At 36.3% G+C, this 23,470-nt stretch overlaps 1 protein-coding gene across 3 annotated transcripts in view; it reads left to right on the top strand.

Annotated features, from left to right (window-relative positions):
• LOC119788825 (neprilysin-like) overlaps positions 1-23,470 on the top strand; it is a 60,562-nt gene that overhangs the window by 11,728 nt on the left and 25,364 nt on the right. For all 3 annotated transcript variants that reach the window (XM_038293477.1, XM_038293479.1, XM_038293478.1), the window contains exons 2-4: positions 1,341-1,517; positions 2,600-2,635; positions 7,244-7,405. In XM_038293477.1, the coding sequence (XP_038149405.1) occupies positions 1,341-1,517; positions 2,600-2,635; positions 7,244-7,405 (375 nt within the window). The remainder of the gene's footprint in view (positions 1-1,340; positions 1,518-2,599; positions 2,636-7,243; positions 7,406-23,470) is intronic.

A 23,470-nucleotide genomic window follows, 5' to 3' on the forward strand; every position in this document is an offset into this window, starting at 1 on the left:
TGTGTTATTTTAAACATATTTCTTTTTTTTATTTGTAACAATATTTAACTTTGCTATCATCAATACATTAAAAAAGCCTCTGTGCAAAATGGAGTGAAAACATTGAACAGCTCCCTGAGAGTTTTTTCTTTGTACTTTAATCCTCCCATCTTTTCAGTGGCTGTAGTGAGCCTGCTTTTTGCTGTAGATCTTCTCAAATCTGGGTTGCAGTGTCACAACTGTCCATTATGCTCAGTCAAGCAAGCACTGTTTTTTTTTTTTTTTTTTTCTTCATTCATCCATACCGCTTCCTGCGCCCCCCCTGCAATGGCATTGTGCCCCCCCTAGGGGGCGCGCCCCACACTTTGGGAACCACTGCTGTAGAGGGTGCTCTGCTTCTCTTTGTCACAAGAAAATCAAATATATCAAAGCTTTAAATGGTTTGCTAGTAAGGTTATCTGCCAGACTTGGCTGACCTGTTAGTCAAAGCTAACCAACTGCATTTTTAAAACAACCTTACCTACTGAATATAAATAATTGATGACTCTTCTTTAGTTTTCATGCTGTGGCTTACCATTTTTTTTAAGAATGTACAATTCACAAACATTAATGTTCCTCTCTCTTGTTTATGTAGGAAAGTTTAGTAACTTTCCTTAAGGCAACTTACAAGCAGTGTGCTGGAACCATTGGGGAAAGAGGAGCACTATGCTACCCAAATGCACACACTGTTACAAATACAAAGGTTACAAATTACAAATCTAGTTAGAAATCCAGTTAAAATGCAGAGGTTCTAACACGTTGTCAATGTTGTTATATTAAAAGCAAAACTTAGGAAATGTTTCGTTTATTTTCCTAATCAGTGACACAACTTTGAAAATATTTCTTAACATGTGACCTAATGTGGGCCCATTTCTGCCAAAGAATAGACATATTATAAAAATCCAACATGTCTGTTGTCAGACTGTTAATGTTGCAACTCAATGGTTACTGAGAAGATTACAAAAGATGCCAGACATCGCATTACTTATTCTGCAGGTATAAATCCACCTTGAAGTCCTGGTTTGTGCCCACTGTGTAAGAGGACTCATTTCTTTGTTCTTCAACACACTTCCCAACCATATTTTGGGTTTCCCTGGTGATGGTGACCTTGCCATTTAGCTAAGGTCTCATGTTGTCTATTGCAGCATTAAATAGCTTGCATTTAGGATCTGTTAAAGTCTTTAGGCTTGCATGACTCTTGAAGTGATGCTAAGCAATCATAGAGAAAACAGATGCAAACAGGATTCTATTTAGTAATAGTAACAGGAAGCTTGTTCTCGGACAATTTTTTTTCATTTACTTGTTTTGTATTCCCCCATTAGGTGAGTCGATACCGCTGGGTGGTGAAAGAGAGGACCTGAGAATGACAGAAACCAGTACCCCGAAATCGGCAAAGAAGCCCCGCTGGACCTCTCTGGAAATTGGCCTCATTACTATTGTCTCTTTGCTCTTCATTGTTATCGTTGCCCTCATCATCCTTTTTGCCACCCAGAAGACTGGTGAGTGTTATGATTAAGGATTATCACTGACAATTAACAAGTTGTTTTTTTTATTATTTTTTGATGAACTGTGTGAGCAAAACAAGAGAAACTTGTAGCTGAAAGGATTTTTTGAAGGACATTCAGGGTTTTCACTTCATGGTTAACGGTAAGTAAAAATGCGCATGCAGAAGAGCTGTCCTTTTGCTGCCATACAACACACTTGCACTTGAGCTGTGTGCTTTTAAGTACAGTTCTACAATACTGTCTCGCACAGAATAAAAAAAGGAAGAACAATATGCATGTGTGTTCGAAGGTTCAATTTAAAAGGTTTGCATGACTCACACACTATCTCAAATTACTAAATGTAGGCTTAATTTTAAGAACTGTTCTTGGCATATTTAATGGAAAATGTTATGCATTTGACATTTTTCAAAAAAAGATGACAAATGGGAAATTGAGAAGCGGGGCTCAAACCTTTTTTTCCTGTTTTAGTTTAATGTCAAAGTTTGATGTGTTGATTTTCCATATTCAAGTTTAAAATAAGCAGCCAAACAGAGTTTGAGTACCAGCAATCACAAGCAGGTGATGTATAGATTAATTATTGACAAAGTTCAGCCGGTCATGATTGCAGAATCCTGACAGAAAGGGTTATCAAATTAAGTTTGATGGAGTCTGTCTGTTTTTGTGGGTGTGTTGAGCTATTATTAATTTTTGCTGTCTTGTGCTTTATAAATGAGTAAGCTGCTTTGTCAGGAAATTGAATGCTAAATGGTTTGCCCACGTCTGTCGCCATGTGTACACTCAACCATGTTCACACTGAGTTCATTAAAATGTAACCCATGGAGGGGTATATTAAAGGTCAGATTGCACTCTGCTGGTGTGTCAGTACATCCCAGATTCCCTTCGAATAACACATTTCTGAAAGAGTGAAAGCAGTAAATAGGACTCATTTTGCCTACTGTACATATGTGTGACAAATTACTTTTAAAAAAAGAAGAGAAGCAGAAAGTAAACTAAGGAGGGGACTTATTTAGATGTAATAATTAATGAGTGCGAAACACCCACTGAGTAATGAAAATATGTTTTCCATTCTCTTGCAGATGAAATTTGCACGACAGCTGATTGCACGCAGTCAGGTAAGCAGCTTCTGTTTGTTTGCTTTTTTTCTCTCTATTGTTTCACGCTGAAGCCTTTGACTTTTCCTAGAGGGAGACAGCCAAGCAGAAATGAAACTGCTGCAGAAGCATTTATGACATATTTACAGAAAACTGTCTCTTCATAATCTGAACATGTTCTCTTTCAGTCAAAGCCATGATGAAACTGACATAATAGACCTATTATTATGCATGTTTCACACCCACATTCTAAGCCTAACAATATTCATATCATTGTCAAATTTTAAATGTATCTATCCCCAATTTTTTTTTCCTTTTTTATAGGGAAATCTGTCAAAGGTACTAAAACAAAGTACGAGTAAAGTTTAATTTTTATATGTTTTTTTTTTTAGAAAAGCATGTTGAAAAGTACTGATACTGCTTTAAAGGTAATCAAAAAAATGTATAACAATATATATTACAGCAGTCAAACTCTTGTTGTAACTTTTAACCAGGGCTTCGCTTGTTTCCACTGATATTTTGATATATAAATGTATTCTTGTTAAAGAGATCCCAGTCTTTCAGGGTTTCTTCTTTGCCATCTACCTAAACTCCCCTCTCAGATTATTTATCGCTTTTAAATCCTAGTTTTGCTGAGCTAATCTAAAATGTTATTACCTTCAGACAGAAAAACATGTTGAAATTAGATGATTACTCTAAAAGAACTGGCAGAATCATTTCAACAAAAAGCAGACTTAAATATCTCAAACCACAACCACAGCACCTTATGCTACAATCTGTCAATCATCTGTCCCCGATGTTTCTCTGTCTGGAAAGGGTAAAGCTTTGGTATTTTACTACAGCGATAGACATTATCCACAAATGGAGACAACATGGAATAGTTGTAAACCTTGGAGGATGGTGGGCCACTCCAAGGGTGACTCATCCAACAGGTGAAAAACGAGCCAGGCACCACTCTTAAAGCACTCCAAGTGTCATTTGCTTCTATTAGGATCAGTGTTTGTGATTTAAGAGAGTCTGAAGGTAAACAACACTGCTGAACAAAAAGAAAAAGAAAAAAAAGGCTATTTAAAAAAATATTTAATCACTTGATGAAAGTAAACCTGTCCGGTCCATATGTAATATATTTATTGGTAGGTTTATGAACACTAACATAAGTAAAAAGAACAAAAATATTTGGTGCCAGTTTTCAGCAACAGATGCCAATGTATTTCTGAATCATTTCTGCAGTCTTGGTGTCCCAATTCAGTCAGTTTTGATAGACAGTCTTGTCACAAGGGATCCCAGAGTGAGCACCCGTCAGTAATTTAATTGCAGCTCAAAAACACCTAACATATTTCCGCTGCTGGTGCTTGAATAAGACCCAATTACTGCTAGTAGGCTGTTTTAACCGAGCAATTGTAATGTTGAGATTTTACTTGTCAGAAAACAATGTTTTGGTAAAAAGAAATAAAAGACACTTTTTTATTTATTTTATAGTTGCCATTGATTGTTATTTCATTAAAGAGCAGAAAGTGTTTTAACAAACTTTATAGATGATCTGTACATTTTCATTTGCCATCTCACTACTGTGCTAGTTAAATGTTTGAATTGTTTAGCTTTATCTAAACTTTAAGACCTACAGTATGATCAATACCAAGGTTTACAAATAGGTTTTCTAAGCAACAGGCTTTGAAAAAAGTCTGAAATTAAAGAAAAAGGTAGCCTGACTCCATTTAAATGACTGAATAAAAAACATGTCTTACTGTATATCCAATAAGATAAGTGAGATTAATTGAAATAATCTATGTGAATGGTTAGTATTTATCCATATATTTTCTACATTTGAATAGTTACAGTACAAAAGAATAAACAAATTAAGCTCTCTGTTAGTACTATCTGAAATGAGCTTTTTGGCTCTTTAGATTTGTCGAAGGATTAGGTTACTCTAATCACATAGCCTTTTAGCTGCTTTCCCATTTTCTAGCATTCAGCTGATCAGCTGCTGCTTTCATCCTTTAACAAGTTCAGAGCTAATCTTCTCTCTGAACACTTTGGTGTAAAATGATTAAGCATATTTCCCCAAAATGTCAGAGTACCAATTAGTAACATGGGAGGCATCGTAAAGCCACCGGCTGAGGTAGTTGCTGAAAACACCTCATTAAATGTGGTGCTTGTTACAAACTTTAATGTTGGGCTCATGTCTTTCATGTATGAGTTTTATTTAGGGTTTTTTCATGACCAGAGCTCTCATTTATTAAGCTTGCATGCAAACAAAATGGGACCTGAAACTTGATTATGCCGCTATCCAAACAAAGGTTATGATCTATAAAAAACATATTTTGAATGAAAATGTGCTATCTATCTGAATGTGCTGTACCCATGCTTACCGAATACACACTTTTTGGAGTCGGAGGGAAATGGTGACACAAATCAAGGATGTAACTTTGTGAGGAAAGTTGGTGGGGACACTCAGGTGGTGGCTAATAGACTTAAAGTTACTCAACCCGAGCACTTTCAATAGTGTTTTGTCTTTTCCAGAAATGAGCTCAAACATATATTTATTGAACGCTTCCCTATTTTTGAGAGCACAAGAGTACCACAACACACAAATGCCTGTTAGTGCATTATTTATAAAGGGCTCAAAAACATTAATGTATGCAAAAATGATGGATGGATGGATGGATGGATGGATGGATGGATGGATGGATGGATGGATGGATGGATGGATGGATGGATGACGGACGGATGGATTGATTGATGGATGATGGAAATATGGATAGATGGATGGATGGATGGACGGATGGATGGATGACGGATGGATGGATGGATGGATGGATGGATGGATGGATGAATGGATGGATTGATGAATGGATGGATGGATGGATGAATGGATGGATGGATGGATGAATGGATGAATGGATGGATGGATGGATGGATGACGGATGAATGGATGGATGGATTCCCTTTAAGCTGCACCAGTGATTATCCTTCTTCACAAGTGACAAAATCAAATTTAGAAATTTGTCCCACAAATTGTCAACAGCCATAGTCTATGTATAAATGTTATTATATTTCAAAAATAATTTATACACTACTTTTAACTCTATTATGTATTCTTTAATTCTTATAGTAATTATTATATAATTATAACCATATCTATAATAGTTTCTCATATCTTAACTTTAAGTCTGTGTCCTGTGAGACTGGCTGTCTCTGGGTTGGCTGGCACAGCTATTTCTGAATCTTGCTAAATTACGAAAGACAAGAAGATATGTTGAATTTAATTATGGCATTACATATTAATTTCTTGTAAAATTTGTGATAAACTTGAGATATATTTTATTGCATTTTGCATATCCCAGTAAATCTTATTAACTTTAAATCTGCAGCTGTTCCTACTTGTGTCTCTTTGCTCTGCTTAAAACAGATTTATGAACCTGTCTACTAATATAATGATGCCAGAGAAACTCTGAACATTTAAATATATCTAGAAACAGAAACAGAGCACAGTATTTTAACTATTTTTTCTTAAGCTTCTTGCATTTTAATACTAACTTGTATAAACTTACAATTTGTTGCCATTTTTGGCTGAAAAAGCTCGGTATGTCTGACAAACTGATTTTTCTGTGACATTTCTAATTTTTTCAACCAACCTGTCTTCTATATTATACTTAAACATATATCGAAGTAGCTGCCTGTTAAATTCAATGAGTGCTACTGTGTGTCTCTCCTCCAAACACGTAGCTACTATGTACGCAGTTAATAGCGACCCCAATAATATTATGTCTCAAAGGGACAGATCCGATGATGTTAGACCAATAGGCGGGACTCGGGAGCAGCGCAAGAGAGGAAAAAAACACTGACCCAAAATGCTCAGAAGACAGATAACTGCACCCAACTCTAGTTACCAGAGTTGGGTGCAGCTAAGGTAAATGAGCGGAAAGGAGAAAAATGCAGAACTTATTGGTGGTGACTGCCTCCGCCAGGGCAAAGTTGGTGGGGACATGTCCACACTAGTCCTTCTCAAAGTTACGCCTGTTCCACAAATTTATAACATAAATGTAACAAGTTGTTTAGTATGCACACTGATTGCTGTGCACATTTGAATACCACCTGTGTGTAATGGTGTGCAGCTCTGCGCTGCAATGGAGGACCCGTCAAATGGGAAAATAAGCAGGGAATCTGAGAGTATTAAGCCTCACCAGACTGATTTACACCTTGGCTGGCGAGGCTAGCTATGGTCCTGGCGAGCGGCTCTTACCAGCCTAAATTCCCCTGCAGGTGTTAAACATAAGCAGTAATTCATTAAGTCTCTGCCTAAAGCAATTTTTAGGGATAAAATAATTCTATGATTTTATTCCTAAAACTGAGATACTCTAGGCAACACGAAAAGCAATAACAGCAACCATTTTGGATGTCATTGCTAATTGTTAACGTTTTGGCTACTCTTGTCTGTGTCTATTATCTACCTTGCTGCTCCTTTGTTGTTACTTACAGAGCTTTCAGTTTGTAAGGTTTAATGCAGTACTCACAGTATCTCTGGCAGAACTGAATTGTAATTTATAGGGCTTTTTTAGCTCATACTTTACTATTTAATTGTACTTTTCCCCCTACACTCAGTTCTTGACCTCTAACTCTTTCCTGCAGCATCTCGCCTCATTGAGAACATGGATGCCACTGTGGACCCTTGTGACAACTTCTATCAATATGCCTGTGGAGGATGGCTGAAAAAGAACATCATCCCAGAGACCAGCTCCAGATACAGCACATTCGACATCCTAAGAGACGACCTAGAGGTCATCCTCAAAGGTCTAAAACCTTCCTTATTCCATGCAATTAAATACAATTAGGGGACAGTATTGTATATTGACTCAAGTATTATCTTAAGTGACATATATAAAAAGATTATTTTACAGTAGGTCATTATAAAGCACTTAGCACATAATGATGCTCTTATGAAAGTCTTGGATATGTAACTTGAGAGTGTTGGATCTATCACTGGATGAGTCATGTGACCCAGAGCATGGCTTTACGTCAGTCTAAGCTTCCCTTAAGCATGAGAGCTAACTAAGCTAACATTTGTGTTAGGCAACACAACAGATATGACTAATACCTGATCAAACATAGTTTTGGTTCTCTGATAAAATATTTAATCTAGTGGTGTGAATGCTGCCTTGCCTTTCACTCTAACTCCATGATTTCTCAATCTGCTGGTCCAAAGTGATCTAACATCAGTCTCCAAAACAAAGAAAGCACACTGTTTATTTCTAGTGTCGCACGTTACTTCCAGGGGCACTAAACCTGTAAGTTACAGGTCTAGGGCCCCTAGTGGCTAATAATTAGTGTTGCTTAAATTGTAATAATTTTGAAGCTCATCAAATGTATTTTCATTCACACACTGGAATGCATACAGTATTGTTCAGCAGAGAGTTAATGATATTTTCAAGAGACGGTAAGCCACAAAAGGTAAATGGGTAATTCGGGATAGGGCTATTCGATCAAAGTTGAGAGCATGGGTGAAGCAAGCAATGTCTCTCAAGCGTATTGCTTCATTACTAAACATTTGCATGCATTTCACTAATACAATGACAAAAACCCTGATCTATGATGGTAGCTACTTAATTGTTGACATTTGTTACCTGCTTATGTTGTCTCAGACACCATTAACATACCTACCTTGGTGTGTGGAAGTGACGGGTAAATGGTTTTGATTTGAGTGAACAATGTGTCAGGATGTTGTGTAGTGTAAATGAAATAACCTATTAAGTCAGGGATTTTTATGATCATAGCTGGTGGGGTAAAGCAAAGCCATTTTTCTTTTTTAGCACCAATATTTTCTTTGTTTTCAGTCTCTTTACTAATCAAGCCCACTCCTATTTCTTTCAAACTTTTAACCATATTGGGAGGTCACTGTGGTAGCTCTCCTTAATTTTTAAACGGTCAGACTGATCCCCTGAGATGTTGCTTTGATGCACTTGCAGATGCAGGAAGGGGATGTGGTGGTTACACACTGGTACAGTAATGATGCTGCATTTGATTGGGTAGAAAATAAAAAGCAGCCTGATTATCGGCTAGGTCAGCTTGACAGAAGAGCCCCTTTGGTATTATTTTGGCCTTGAAACTGAGAATGATTCTGAAGGGCTTGAGGAGGACTGGTGATCTATGTTATTGTACTGCTGCCAAATAAACAGGTTACTCAAAAAAAGAAGAAAAATGTTTTTAAAACCCTTTCTACAGCCCTTACACTCATCAGATTTTACAGTGTCGGCCTAATTTTAGTTTACTTAGACAACTTTTAGAGTTACTAGGCATATGTTAAAATGTACAGAACAGAGGTAGTCCTAGGTAAAGGATGTCAATCAAACGGCTAATGTGCTGATAAAAAAATCAAACCAATCAGCCTAATTTATGCATTTCAGTGTAGCAAGGTTGCTTCTCTAAAATGCTCTGACTAGAACCCTGGTTGGGATTATTTTATGGGGGAATTGCAAAGAAAACCATCCCTGCATTTAACCCATCCCTTAGGGCAGTAGTTCCCACACATGGTTCCCTCAGGGCATGAGTCCCTGAGGAGGAGCTCAAGGCCGATATCGAAATGAGCAATGATTTTTAATACAAAAATGATTTTTAAAACTGTCCTCCAGAGACTGCAGTTCTACAGATATCATAAATGACATGACTGCCAGACTCCCATGGCAGCAGAAAGCACAATTTATGATATCAGTAACTTTGCATTTCTACATGCAGTTAAGGGAGGTTTTTAATGCAAATTCTGCATTTGTGTGTGTGTGGTTCAAGAGTGTGTTTTTCTTTTTCTTTTAGCAGGCATTGGAGGCTTTTTGGTCCTTTAGATAGACAGAGAGGGTCACATTACTCTGAATCTGTTTGTGTGCTTTGTGGATTTATGGTTGTATTCATTTGTGTGGGGTCCATATTTTACCCAAGGTTGTCTGTGAGAAGGCCACTTGAGAGCTCAGCTGAAGGTACTAAAACTTTATGGAGGACAAACCCTCCATGAACAACAGAAAATCTTCATCTGCCATGAATGTACAAATTAAGTGGCAGTAATTTTTGTGTTATGAGGACTAAGGACAGTTTAAGGGGTAAGAAAAACCAATTAGGGAGTTGAAAATAAAAATGTAATAAAATGGATTGGAGAAGGCCTTGTTTTATTTTTTTTCCCATGACGGCGAAGCATATGGTATGAGTTTTAAAATCTCATTCTATTAAAACATGATTATTTTTCATCCAAACACTTTATTGACAATAAAAAATGTTGAAATGGGATAATGAAATGTGGTATTTCCAGAGGTTTTGTTTGTACCTGAAATTCTACCCGACATTTTACAGTATATTTATCGAAAAAAGATTTCTAGTGAGGGTTCAGATATTTTCTGCAAAACTGCAAAAGTATTGATACCTACGGACCTTATCATGGCCGTCCAAGTGTCTCAATCATTTGTAATCAATCCTGCATTAGTCACTAATTTTTAGAACCACCTCTAATTTTAGTTACAGCTGCAGGGTTTTGTTGGTATGTTTATATCAGCTTTGCACATCTGGAGAGATTTATTTGTTTTCTGTGTAAAGTAGCTAAACTTTGGTGACATAAGATGTAGAGCACATGTTAATATCAGTTTCAAAGTCATGGGTTCCCATTTATATTTGGTTTTTAACCTTGACTAGGACTTTCTAGGCCTTTTTAACATATCATTATACTTTAAAACCATTCACTTAAAGTTTAAATAGAAAACACATACTTATAGTTTCTAATTTGATAGTATGTACAAAATACATAAAGGTTCTTTATTTTACATATCATATTCAAACACGTAGACTTACAGTATTACAGAGTAACAACATATTTATATATGGTATCATGTATAAGTAGCAATGTTGTCCGATATGGTTTGTTCTTAGTTCGTCTTGTTAGCTGTTGTTTTTGCTATTTGTGTCATTTTTCTTCTGTGATTGCAGCATTTAGTTTTAGCTTGCAGGATTTTGTGTTTGCGTATTGTTTTGTTGGTTGTAGTGTTTTGCTTGTCTTTTTAGTTATTACACATTTTTTTTGCAGCATTTCTATTGCATTTGCTGTATGCGTTTGCATTTTTAGCAGTTTGTATCATGCATATGTTTCTAACTTGTTTTGCCATTTACTGTGAGTCTGCTGCTCATTTCTTTTTTGTTTGCATTTTTCTTTTGCGTTTGTTTTTTTGTTTTTGTGTGTTTTGGAGATGGCATCACAGATGTATTTGCAGCTCATTTTTTTGCCTGTGCTTCTAGACCTGTCAGCCACCGTACCAAACCCTTTGGAACTTTCCCACTACTTTTTTCCTTTACTTATCATCTGTTTTCCTTGGTATCCACGTTAACTAATGTTTTGCAGCTAATATAAGGCCTTAAAAAACCCATGTATATTTATTGAAACCAATTTCTCGTGGCAGATGGTTGGACTGCATTTTATGAAGCAGTATTAAGAAAAAAAGCCGTCTGAATATTAAATCACAACACACATGAAGAACTGTTTTTTATTATTAACAACTTGAAATCAATTATCATTCCAATTCAAAATGGTTTCCTCAAAATTAGGTTTTGTACCAAACTAAAGATGTACAAATGTATTTAAGAAAAAATTTACATTTTCAGGGATGCACATACTTTATTAAGAAACTGTAAGCCTTTCTTGCACTATGTGTTGCTTTAGGACTGCTATGGAGCTATTCTTTTCTGCCCTTGCTCCTACTTTTCAGTCCAGACACTCATAAAAGCTACAGACAGTGGTGTGGAAAAATGACAAAAAAGCTGATTTTTAGCAATAATACTATTGGCATTTACACCACCACTTAACTGTCATTTTACACGATTCTTTCTTTCTGCATTCCATTGCTTTTATACATTTTTTGAAAGTAAGATGGGTTTTGAGATGAAAGATAAAAAATATGTGAAAATAAGATCTACCAAAGAGGAACAAAGTGCAAAGGTTGATGCTGTCGAACTGTTGCCTTAATTGCTCTAAATGCTGTGTTTACCACAGAAGGAAATGGAACTGTTCCCAATCATTCAACAGCTTGATCCCCACCAACCGTTAGTGTTGTGCTCATTCCTCTAGGCTGTGGAGCTCACCAGCCGGAGATGGAATGTCTCAGGCTGTACAGTAAACATGTGTGCAGGCTTACTCTGTCTGTGTAACTCCATGTAAAACTCAGTTTTAAGACATAAATTAAATAACCCGCATGTAATGTGCCAAATAACATGCAAGAAGATGTAATATTCCTAAAAGGCTTTACGTGATGTTTTTTTTTTTTTTTTTTTTGAATGAGTGATAGGTGACAAGTAGACTTATGACCCCTACTTCTAAACTTGACATCAAACATGCAACCTATGATCCCTGGGCTCATTACAGCAGTTTGAACATCACCACCCACTGATTGATGGATGTTTTTCCTATCAACAGCTGCATAAGTCTAAAAACACCTGGACATTTTAGGGCTTTGGGCTACATTACAGCAGTAAAAAAAAGAGAAGCCTTCATGCTTGCATATTTTAAGTGTAGTGTGGTTTACAGTTCTAAGTAAATACCTCAGATTGTTATTTGCTGTACTCAGAGGACTTAAGTGATTAATAGTGAGTTGTTGTTTTTTCTCTTCCTTCCCTCATATTTTCTGTGCACAAGCTTTTAGTTTTTATTTTATATCCCACCACCCTCTTAGGTTTGCATACTGTGCAATAATTTACCCGATTGACCATGAGCATTTTAATGACTAATTAGTTTGCTTCTCGGAAGTAGAAAGCGGGAAGCAGATCTGGCATGAGAGGATAAAAGGCTTTGTTAAAAAAAAAGAACTGAGCTGAAGTTAAAAACCAGAGGAAAATGACAGATGGAGATGATAGGTGTTGAAATGTAACCTGCAAAAGAGAGGAGCAGCTTAGACATGAAGTGAGGATAAGTTCTGTTTCCAGGGGGATCAGCGTGTAATGCTTTGAGGATGGGTCAAGCCATGTAAAACAGCATGTGGTTGTCATCTCCTTGCTATATCCCATGTATCAGAGAGGGCTCTACATGGACTGCTTAGTGCCTCCTTTATTTTTAAGCACACAAACAGATTCAGAGTTTACTTTTTTAAGTCTAAGTTTGATAACAATTTCTTGCTTGTGTTACAGTCCACAGTTTGGAAACTTGTGGATTTTTAGAGTCCCTTTTGGGGAAGTTTTGAAATTATATGTGATTCAACAATGAATGGCAACTGAAATTGAGAAATATCTTCCTTTATTGAAATAATTGCACAAGATCACTTAAAAAAAAAAAAAAAATCACCAAAAACATCTTTGCACAATATTGAGTTACAGGGTGATCGGATTGCAGATGTGCTTGTCAATGTTATGCATTACCAAGGACTTGTACAGTATACTGTATGTGTGAAAAAATATTCATACCCCTTGAACATTAGTTTTCTTTACAACCAGAAACGTCAGTGTGTTGCATTTCAATTTTAAGTGATAGAATATTACAAAAAATTGTCTTTCACTGAACGAGAAATATTCAATTTCACTCAAAATATTTTCCAATTAAAAATCTGAAAATGTTTCAATACATTTGTATTGAGCCTTTTCCTAGATTACAGAAGAGCCTTTCATTGCAAATGGAGCTGCAGATCTTTAATGTCGGTTTTGTGCATATTTTGTTCATTCCTTCTTGTTAATAAGCTAATGCTCCGGTTGGATGGAGATTCTAAGCCACATTTAATGTCTCTCTCATCTTTACTGAAATGTGACCTTTGAGTTGTGTTGTCAACACATTTAATTTTGTTTCATTGTAGCTCTGGCTATATGTCAAAGCCATATGTCCTTCTTGAAAATGAACTGCTGGTCTGAGGAGTTGTACAGTGCATATATAATAGGATTGCAGGGTATTAAGAAAATCTATAATATGGGTTAAAGTGCTTCATATTACAATGTCTCTTGATAAATGAATAAATTATAAAGTTTTTACAGTGCTTCACTTTTTCAATTTAATTTATAGCCCCATTTAAAATTGTGTCAGATCAATTTCATTCCTGGGGATACTTTCTGGTTGTCTTTCTCTTCTGGGTTCAGAGCAAAAAATAGATGTATCAGCAAATACATAATTTTGCTTATTTTGTACATCTGAGGAATGCTGGCTTTGGATAAGTGATTCAATGATGGGATGTATCTTCTAAGTATTTGGTTTATCATGCTGATGAAGCCCACTCAGCTCCCTGTATTCATGGGGAGTCTGTCTTTAACCAACCACTTGCAACGACTTCCACTATTTATTTGAAATGCTGTGATGTTTTCTCACTTTCAAGACTCTGACACTGTGACAACAGTTGCACTAAAAACTGCTTTGTGGGTAAAAGGACCATTGTGTTATCTGCAGCATGACATCCTGATTTGTATGGATGTCATACAGCTTGGAGTATGCTGGTCTGGGCGTGTGCTAACTGGGCCGAAAAAGCTGCCATAGCATGGCAGATAAAACAAATAATAAAGAATATGATCCCCTTTAGCACCTTGCAGCATCCTCTATTGCCCTATGGCAATCTCTGGCACTGTGTGACATCCTCTGGCATCCTGCATCATCCTTTGCAACCCTCATTTAGGGCAAAGTGTTACATATTACCGTTGGAAATAATATCAATAAAGCATGATTATTTAAAAGTATTTACAGACTAATAGGCATGTATGACAAACTATTTGCCCTAAAACAGCAACAGCAGTGCGACAGTGGCCGTGACAGCATGCTGGCCACCTTCGTGACACCTTGTGACATAAATATGTCACTGCAGGTGCTGTGAGATTCCACCACAAGTGGCACTTGTAGCTACAGCTGCCATAAACTTAGTTAGGCCCTTCTAACTGAGGTTTCCACCATAACATTTGTAAGATGTTGACAAAGTATTAATACTTTAACAGGTACTGTAGCCTTATCTACTCGCCATATCTTCTCTTCCACTGCCATGGCTGTACTGGGCATTTATTTACACAAAATATTATTAATGGGGTAATTCATACACAGAAAGGTACAGCAGAAGCATGATATGAATGCTAAAAATTCACATTTTCATGTGAATTAGCTTCTTAGCTTTGCTATAACATTATTAATATATGAACCTGAATTCTGGAGGCTTTATTTTGGCTCTTGATTTTTTTCACATGTTGTGCATCTAAAAGTCGGTCGTGTTTTACAGCTTACCTCCAGGAGGTTTATTCTTGACAGTCATCCTGAACTGCCTCAAACACCTCATTTGTTGTACAGGGTTGAAACACATTTCCATAATATGAGACAGAAACTAAAATTATGCATTTCACCCAGATAAGATGCTCTACAGCAATGTATGAGACACTGCTTAACATTATGTATGTAAAATACTCTGTTAGACATTATGAAACTGTAGTAATGGCAATTCTTAAATAGCATCTAAAACTGTTTTGGCACAGAATTTGTAATTTGACAAGACAATGTAAGCTTTAACATAAATAGCAGAGAGCAGATGTAGCAGCTTCTTTTGAATATTCAGCCTAAAGTATCAATATGACTTGTCTAGATTTCGATTTTTTGCAGTGAGCATAAGATTTTTAATATCCCCTTTACTCAGATCCCACCATCCCTGGATTTAAGTACTCCAAACGGACTGAAATAATCTATTTATTTTCTATACCTCTTATGAAGAATGACGCCTTTCTCCAGTGCTTATTAGGCAGGAGACAGAGTACACCCTGAAGAGATTAACAGTCCATCACTGGGCAAAAACAAAGGCATCTCATAGAAACAATTATATACTCATATAGACTTAATCCTGTTGATGATCTATTTGATTTAATCTGACATCCATATGTTTGGATGGTTGGAAAAGCCTGTACATGAAGGAATGGTTAGGAATCCAACCGCAGACCTTCGTGCTGCAATGCAACTGTGTTTACAACTATATCACCATGCGGCCTACAGAAAGTATCCTAATAATCGATATATTGCTGGGTGAAATGTTGCTGGAAACCTTTCAAATAACAACTATAAAGGGTCAATAGAGTTTATGGCATTAATTAGATGTAAAATAAGACAAAGAGGGTTAGGTTTGAGATTAACTGACCCATCCCTGTTAATAAAGCGCTTTGAGTAGAGAGACGTGAATGTTTAGCAGTGCCTCCTAAAGCCAGGCTGGGAAGGGCTTTCAAAGAGGGACCTGATTACAAAAGAATTTGCCTTGCATTTTCCATTTGAAAACTCCAAGAACTATAATCAGCCCAGCTTACTGAGGAGTCGTGTGTGTGTTTGAGTGTGAGTGTGTACATAAATCCTTAGAGGTATTTCAAGGATAAATATTTATAAATCAAACTACTAAATATAGTGGATTCCCTTCTTTTAGGACTTTTGTAACTTAAATATTTAATTAATTTATCAAGATGCATAGTTATTATTTACTTATTTTTTAACACTATATAAGAAAAGACAATATAAAATTTATCATTAACATGAACAAACTGAAATCTGTTGGTGAAATGAGATTAAATCCAGCTTAAAGCTCTTCTCTTAATTCAAACAGCATGTTCAAGCCTTTCTTAAATATTTTTTGGATCAACTGTATCAAATGCAGCTCTGAGATCTAACAGGACAAGTATAGACAGGTCATAAATCTGACGCCAGGAGAATATCGTTTGTGACTTTTATCAGTGCTGTTTTCACTTGTGGTATGATGAGCTCTAAAACCTGACTGAAACTTTTTAGAAAGGTCATTATGGTGTAAATGCTCAGTAGATTGATAAGCAACAATTTTTCTGAAGAATTTTTGATTAAAAAAGTAAAATTAGATATAGGTCTTTAACTGACTAAGTCATTTGGATTGAGATAAGTTTTCTCAAGTAATGATTTAATTATAGCTACCATAAAACCCTACTGTATGCATCCCCATATTAGGGATAGATTAATCATATTTATTGATGCTGGAAATGAATAGGGAATAGTTTCTTAGACAGTTTAGTTTGAAGTGGATCTAACATACAACCCTAGGGCTTAGATCAAGATAAAAAATGTGATACCTTAGGAAGCTGAAGTAGATCAAAAGAGTCCAAACACAGTTAAAATTCTCTAATTACTTCATTTACTGCCTCCCTTTCTACAATGGCCTTATCTTTAATAGAAACATATTCCTAAAGGTATCATGAACCGGGACAGATTGACCCAGTATTCAAGGTGAAACAGTCAGTTGGAAAGTTCAAAGGTTTATTAAAATAAAAACATAAACAGACAGAACAGAAGCACTTTGCTGTGGATCTGTGGATCTGTGGCTCGCGGCGGCTGCAGGAGGGGGACGGGGCACCGCCCATTCACTGACACTCTGGGGAAAGACATACAGGTGCCCACAACCATCTGACAGAAGATGATAATATCAGTGAGTCACTCACCTGGTTTCACAGTTCAGTCCATCTCCTTAAAAAAGGGTGTGATCCAGCCGATAGGGTGACAACCAGATGCGGCATGCGTCGCCCAGAGTGTCCCTGATGCTGCAGCCCTGCAGAAAATACAGGAAGCCGATCCAGGTCAAGGGAAGACAGACCAGGCAGTAACAGACCAGGAATCAATGAGTCCACAGCTGATCACAAGTTTGATAACACCTCGGAAAAAAAAAAGGAGAAAAAATAAACTACTGTAAGCAGGGCGGGTGGAGGGGGCTCAGAACTGGACACATATCCTTGAAACCCGAAACAGATCCGAAAGCACCCTGAAACACAAACACAGAACCCTGCATGACAAAACCGAGCTGAAAACAAACCAAAAAAAACCCTATCCTACTGACTGTCCCTCGATGGGTCCTTTTGAGGCCAGATCATTTTGTCAAAAATCAGGCATAAACAAACAACAGCAAACAATGATCTGGCCCCGATAGCTCAGGCTGAACCGAATATACACACTTTTTTTGTCAACACTTGTGTGTACAAAATGACAAAATAAATCTGTCTAAGTCTAATAATTACATCCACATGTTTTTATCTTTGTAAGGGAAGGTGTTAAGGTAAGGGCACAAGTTTGGTTTTGGCCATACAAATGAAGGGAAATAAATGGAAAACAATGAAAAGTCCCATAAGGGTAGTGAAATATAACATGGGCGTCTGTGTGTGTGTTACACTTTTAGGGTTAAGCCTTTGCCGTGGTTAAACATAAGGATGTTGTGGTTGTAATCCAATCTCACATACACATTATGATTCCTTACAATTAGTGAGTGGACATTGTATGCATGGCACTGAACCGAAACTGAACTGAAATGAAGAATTTGGAATGTGTGTAGGAAGTGTACATATATTATAAAGTGAGCTGCATTCATCCATGGAAAAAAAAAAGGTGATTTGAAGACTTTGCCTTTTTCAAGAAACTGACACAATTTTCCTCCATTCTAATGAAATGTGTAAGATGCTTTGGTCAAACTGTACCAGTATTAGATTACCAAAGCCTTCCTATCAACTGTTTTATAGCTCTTTTTGCATCATATTCAAAATGGTGCATAGGGAGACACTTGATTTCTTTCCCCATTTTTGCTGTTTTAATTATGCATGCAACGACTTTTGCTGTAAAATATGACCTACATAAAGGCTTAAAGCAGCGTGCTAATTGGCTAATAATTTTCTCTTAAATTCTGATAAAAATACTATGACATTACTGTTCAAAAAACTTAATTGGAAATAAGGAAAACAGATTCAAATAAAAGTGTGACTCAATCAAAATGAAATGTATCCTTGCAGGGAGAAACCCATATCAAATTATCTGTACGCCTAGTGACGCCAAGTACACAACAAAATGTATTTAAGGGGTGAAAAGTCTGTTTTGCATGAAATGTTCCCCTTTAATTTGTGTTTTTTAATGCTACATTTGTATAGCAAATGTCTTTTACAGTTTGGATTAAACTCAAAATTGTGAAATTATAAAGGAAAGTCATTTGAAATTATAATTTTGTCATGTCTTAATAGAAAATGATCTATGAGATTAATTTATAAGATAAAATCAGCCAGATAAAAAGTATTAGTATAACAGTAAGTATACTCCCAAATCACTGTGCAATGTCAAATGTAATTAATTTACATGAAGAAAAATGTAATCATATCAAACAGATTCAGGTGCAGTTTCATAAGTTGTTAGAATGCAGAGCAATCAAGTTCTGTTTATGCTAGTTTAAGGAACTACTGTATAACAGTTTTTTTTTTTCTTGTAAAGGCATAGAGGATCATCTTTTTTTTCTGGGTGGATGATCTAAATAAGTGGTCCTCTTTATTGCCATTTATTCTGGTGATATGTTTACGTGCTTGCCCTGTTAGCTATCTTTTTCTGCGCATACGTGTGGTGAGCTACGGTTTCAGACTGTCATTGAAGCTCACATTTCTGACCGTGGTTCTTTAAAAATGTCTACGAAGTGTATGAGAAGAAAAGAAAGGCCTCAGAAGAGGCAGACATATGCCAAAATGCTTTGCACGGAGAGTTCTCCTTGCAAAGCATTATGGGATTTGCTGTCACGGCGGCCCACTGTCGCCATAGGCTGTCGCTAACCGACAGCGGCGACTAATAACAAAGATTGTGCAGGCACCACACAGAGGAGGAGGAGTTAGGTGACCAACAGGGCAAGAAGCAGTGATCATCTGTCCGAATGGTCAGTTAACTGAGTGTGCTATAAAGTCCACTATATAGTTACTGCTGTATGTGGACACAGTAAGCTCGTATGAGCTATGAGAACAGCACATGTTAAACAGAGCATGCACAAGGTGAAATGGGCATCTGCATGCTCTTGCATGCGCAATTTTTTTAAAGTTAAGAGAGCTGTCCTGCACAATACCTTTAAGTGTGCTGTCTGATAGTGCTAGAACATTTATTATTTTTTTTTCTCTCTTTTTTTTTATCGTGCATTCACACCAAATGACAAATATGTTACCGAAGCAAGTGCTTTACTCGTTATCTCTATGTAGAGACACATTTAAGAGCAACGTGATGCAAGGGAAGAATTTCTAGCAATACAAACAGTGTAATGAACCCAAATTAAGTGAAGTGAAAACAAAGCAAAAGTTACGATGGACATGAAGTGAATTTCAACAGAATTCATAAATCGTACCAATAATGGACTGGATGTGCATTGGTTGAAGGAGCCCAGCGGAGACTCCTTCCTTGAGATTTCTTTCAATCCAAATGGAAAATAGAACAAATAATGTTCACTCAGTAAAATCCAGATCCGTCACATTTACTTGAAACTAACAAGAAGAGGATAAAAGTGTCTTCTATTTGATGATGTAGAGAAGCAAGTGAAGCGTTTTCCCCATTTTACAACATTCAGTATACAAACAGAAATAATAAATTTTTTTGCTGCTGAAGTAGACATTTCAAAGCTATGATTACAGAATCATGCTCTCCATCTAGTTTCATATGTATTAAAATATTCCTGTCTCCAACATTCTATTATGCTGGTTGCCCTAAGTGGTTACTATTAAGCTTACAGTAGTTAATGACTCAGTCCAACTGTTTTACCTCATTGCCATCTAGTTCATAATACTCAGTCACTGGCATTCTGTCCGCTAAAGTAATTTTCCAAAAAGTATTTCTAAATATTTGTGTTTTTGAATAACAGTTACCTTCTTAGGTTTCAAAGTACTGTACTTCAATCCACAATATATCCATCTATATACTTTAAACATAAAATATGAGTAGCTGCGGAAGTAAAAACCGAATAACAGTCTCCATTGCAAAACATTGCTGAAGCAAAAAAGGCATATATTGCTGTATTTTACTGTCCAACATGATGGTTCTTGCTCCATAGGGACCTGAAAAGATTTTAATTATCTCTAAATGACAAATTGACTTTTCTATTACACCTTGTTTTGTTTTTAGGGCAGGGATTTAAAAGAAGATTGGATAAAATGCATCATAACTGTTTCCCTATCAAATTATCCCTCTATGTTGCTATCGTTTCAGCTAGAGGTTTGGCTTCCTCGTCTTTGTTTTTTTTTGATCGAAACTCAAAGTGATGTGACTGATGTCCTTTTGGACTCCGGGGAGAGTTCCTATTCGCCCCCCTCTGTAATTTAAGACCCATCCTCTTTCCTGTATTGATCCTAGTGCTGCTTTGAGATGAAGAGTGTGTGTGATAGTGTGTATTGGTTGATGCAACATTTGAGATAATGCTGGGTTACAAACAGTGGTGATGCCATGTTTAGAGTGATGAAGGCTTGCCAAAGTCAAAGGGTTGTTCTATCTACAAAATAACCAATTTCTTTCATTAAACCTCTTAAAAGGTTTACTTTTTTCTTGTTTTCTCTGTAAGACACACAGGCAGTTATATGCCTGACTTAATTGGTTTTGTTTGATAAATGTAATGTTTATGATTATATCTGCACTTAACATTTAAAAAAGGGGGAAAAAAAAGAGAAAGTCAGTACATTCTCTAGAATTTGTACTCCTCAAGATAGCGGCAATCTTTTTTTTTTTCCTTTTTTTTTTTAAACAGTGTCCTGTCTGGCAAATGGCAATGTGGCAATAAGAATAATTGTCTTGATGCCAAAAAGAGCCCAACAGATTTTGTTTTCACAGGTGGAGCAGTACGGCTATCACCATAGTGTTCCGCTTGATTTATGCATATAAATTGCTTTATTATAATTCATGCAGGGAGATTTACAGATTTTATGGACACTGCAATGTAAGAAGAACAGGAAAGAAAAAACAGAAAAAAAGGAGAGAAGATGAAAGAAAGAGGAAATAAAAAGGGAAGATAAACGGGAGATAAGTCTTCTACATTGCCTGCAAAGAGATGTTAAAAGAACAGCACAACCAACGGATATAGTATAAAAGATATAATGAAGTAACACCTTGATACAATTGCTGAAGTATAAGTGGTATTATTTAATCTGACATGTATACTGTGGAAGCTGAAGATAAGAATATGGGCTTTCTGAATGGAAGTGAATCTCTAAATACCTGTAAGCCAAAGCCAAGTACCTGTAGTTAGATAGAAGCAATCTCTAAAGTTTAACAGTGTGAATAACTCTACCCTTGTCACCAGATGAAGTAATCGTTAACAAAAACTCTCGAACAAGTGCTATGGCTAATGATAGACTTTACAAAGTTAGAATTGATCAATCAATGTCGTAATTAAACTGGGGGATTTGGTAAAAGTTCTTAATCATATACATGGTAAAATTTAGTTCTTGAAGCAAGAATAATTTCGATTTATAAGGCAGGCATATTAGGGGTTTATTAATCACTAATGATTTAAATAACAGAAAATTATTTGTAAAAAATCAGGGCCATAAATATAAAATATGAATAGCATTTAACCAGCCAAAGTGGTTAATCAGAGTGGGTATGTTACCGGCCACAGACATTTGGAAGTTTAGTGGATATTACTGTCAGGGCCTGTTTAGAATTAAGTCTGTTTTGTTAATTTGATGCATTTACAAACAGGCCCTTTGGCTTTTCATAGCTTCTGTGATCAAAATTGTTCGCTGACCTCCAGCATTAACCTGTAGGTGAAGTTGTGGACCTGCTTGGTAGTCACATCAGACTAGAGCAAATTATTATCCATGCAGACTCTAAACCAGGGATTGACAATTCCTGTCCCTAAGGCCTGGAGTGTCTTGACATGTGTCCCTGCTTTCACACATTTTAATCCAACAATTTGATGATTAATGATCAGTCAATTCAGCTATTTGGTTCAAGTGTGGTTTATTAAATAATTAAAAAATGCTGCAAGAATTCAGCCTTCAACCAAGTTGACCTCCATGTTGCATTTTATATATGTATGGGGTTTAGAGTGCATGCTAAATGAGTCAGTCAGTCAGTTAGTTAGTTAGTTAGTTAGTTAGTTAGGGCTCAGCCGTGCTGCCATTTTACATACTGGAGCTTAAACTGGATAAAAATTATTTTAAGAACTGAACACAGACAAGTTTCAAGACCTAACATTTGACTATACAAGTTATCGGTCTTATAAATCATGGCATAAACAAAACTGGCTCTAATGAAAGGGAAACTGTCATTTTTGCTCAGTTCTTCTGAAAATGTCACGTCACCTATCCAGAAGTTGTTGTCGGTTTTGGGTGGCTCAAATTACATTTTTAGAAAAAAGGGCAAAAGTCTTGTTGTTTTTTTGTATCTAAAATGTTAACCTGGATTATCTGTTTGATTTATGGAATTTTAAATCTTAAAGTTTCATATGAGAGTTGCCTAAACCTCTACAGACAACAATATAGGTGGTCATTTACCTTGACAGTAATTAATAGATTCACAGTTTTTATAAACACTCATAGTTCTGGTGCACCTGCATATACATTAAAGGAATAAACATTATGAAATTTCTAACAAAATGCAGCAGATCTCTTTTCTTTCTTTTAACCTGTCTTGAACAATAACTGGTAAAACTATAAGTTCAATCATTTAAATACATTTTGCATGTATTGGAAGTTTATTATAATGCAAAAAGACTTGAAAGAGAATTGCATTATGTATAATTCATGACAGTTTTTATAATGAATTCAAATGGTTAATGATTAAAATTCACAAAAGGTCTCCATGCTGCATTAGACACAGAATAAAGAACCTAGAAGTAGAAAAAGACCCAAAACAAATCAGTCTTTATCCAATGTTGAGGAACAAAATGAAAGCAACAAAAATATGTTTTTTGACACCGTTATGTAAAGTTATTCCAATCTGTTCCTCTAATCCTAACAATGGATTATGGGTTCATAGGAACTGGCGTAAGGCCTGTTAAGTGACTTGGTGAGAATTGTAAGATAGTGAAGAAACAGATTTCTTTCGAAATAACACAGAGAGGGGCATCTACAAAGCAGCTTTTGGTGCTTTAGTTGTAATATGGCCTCAATTTTCACAACATC

The sequence above is a fragment of the Cyprinodon tularosa genome, unplaced genomic scaffold, assembly GCF_016077235.1.
Source record: "Cyprinodon tularosa strain WSP-4 unplaced genomic scaffold, ASM1607723v1 ctg327, whole genome shotgun sequence".
In the NCBI taxonomy this organism is placed as follows: domain Eukaryota; kingdom Metazoa; phylum Chordata; class Actinopteri; order Cyprinodontiformes; family Cyprinodontidae; genus Cyprinodon; species Cyprinodon tularosa.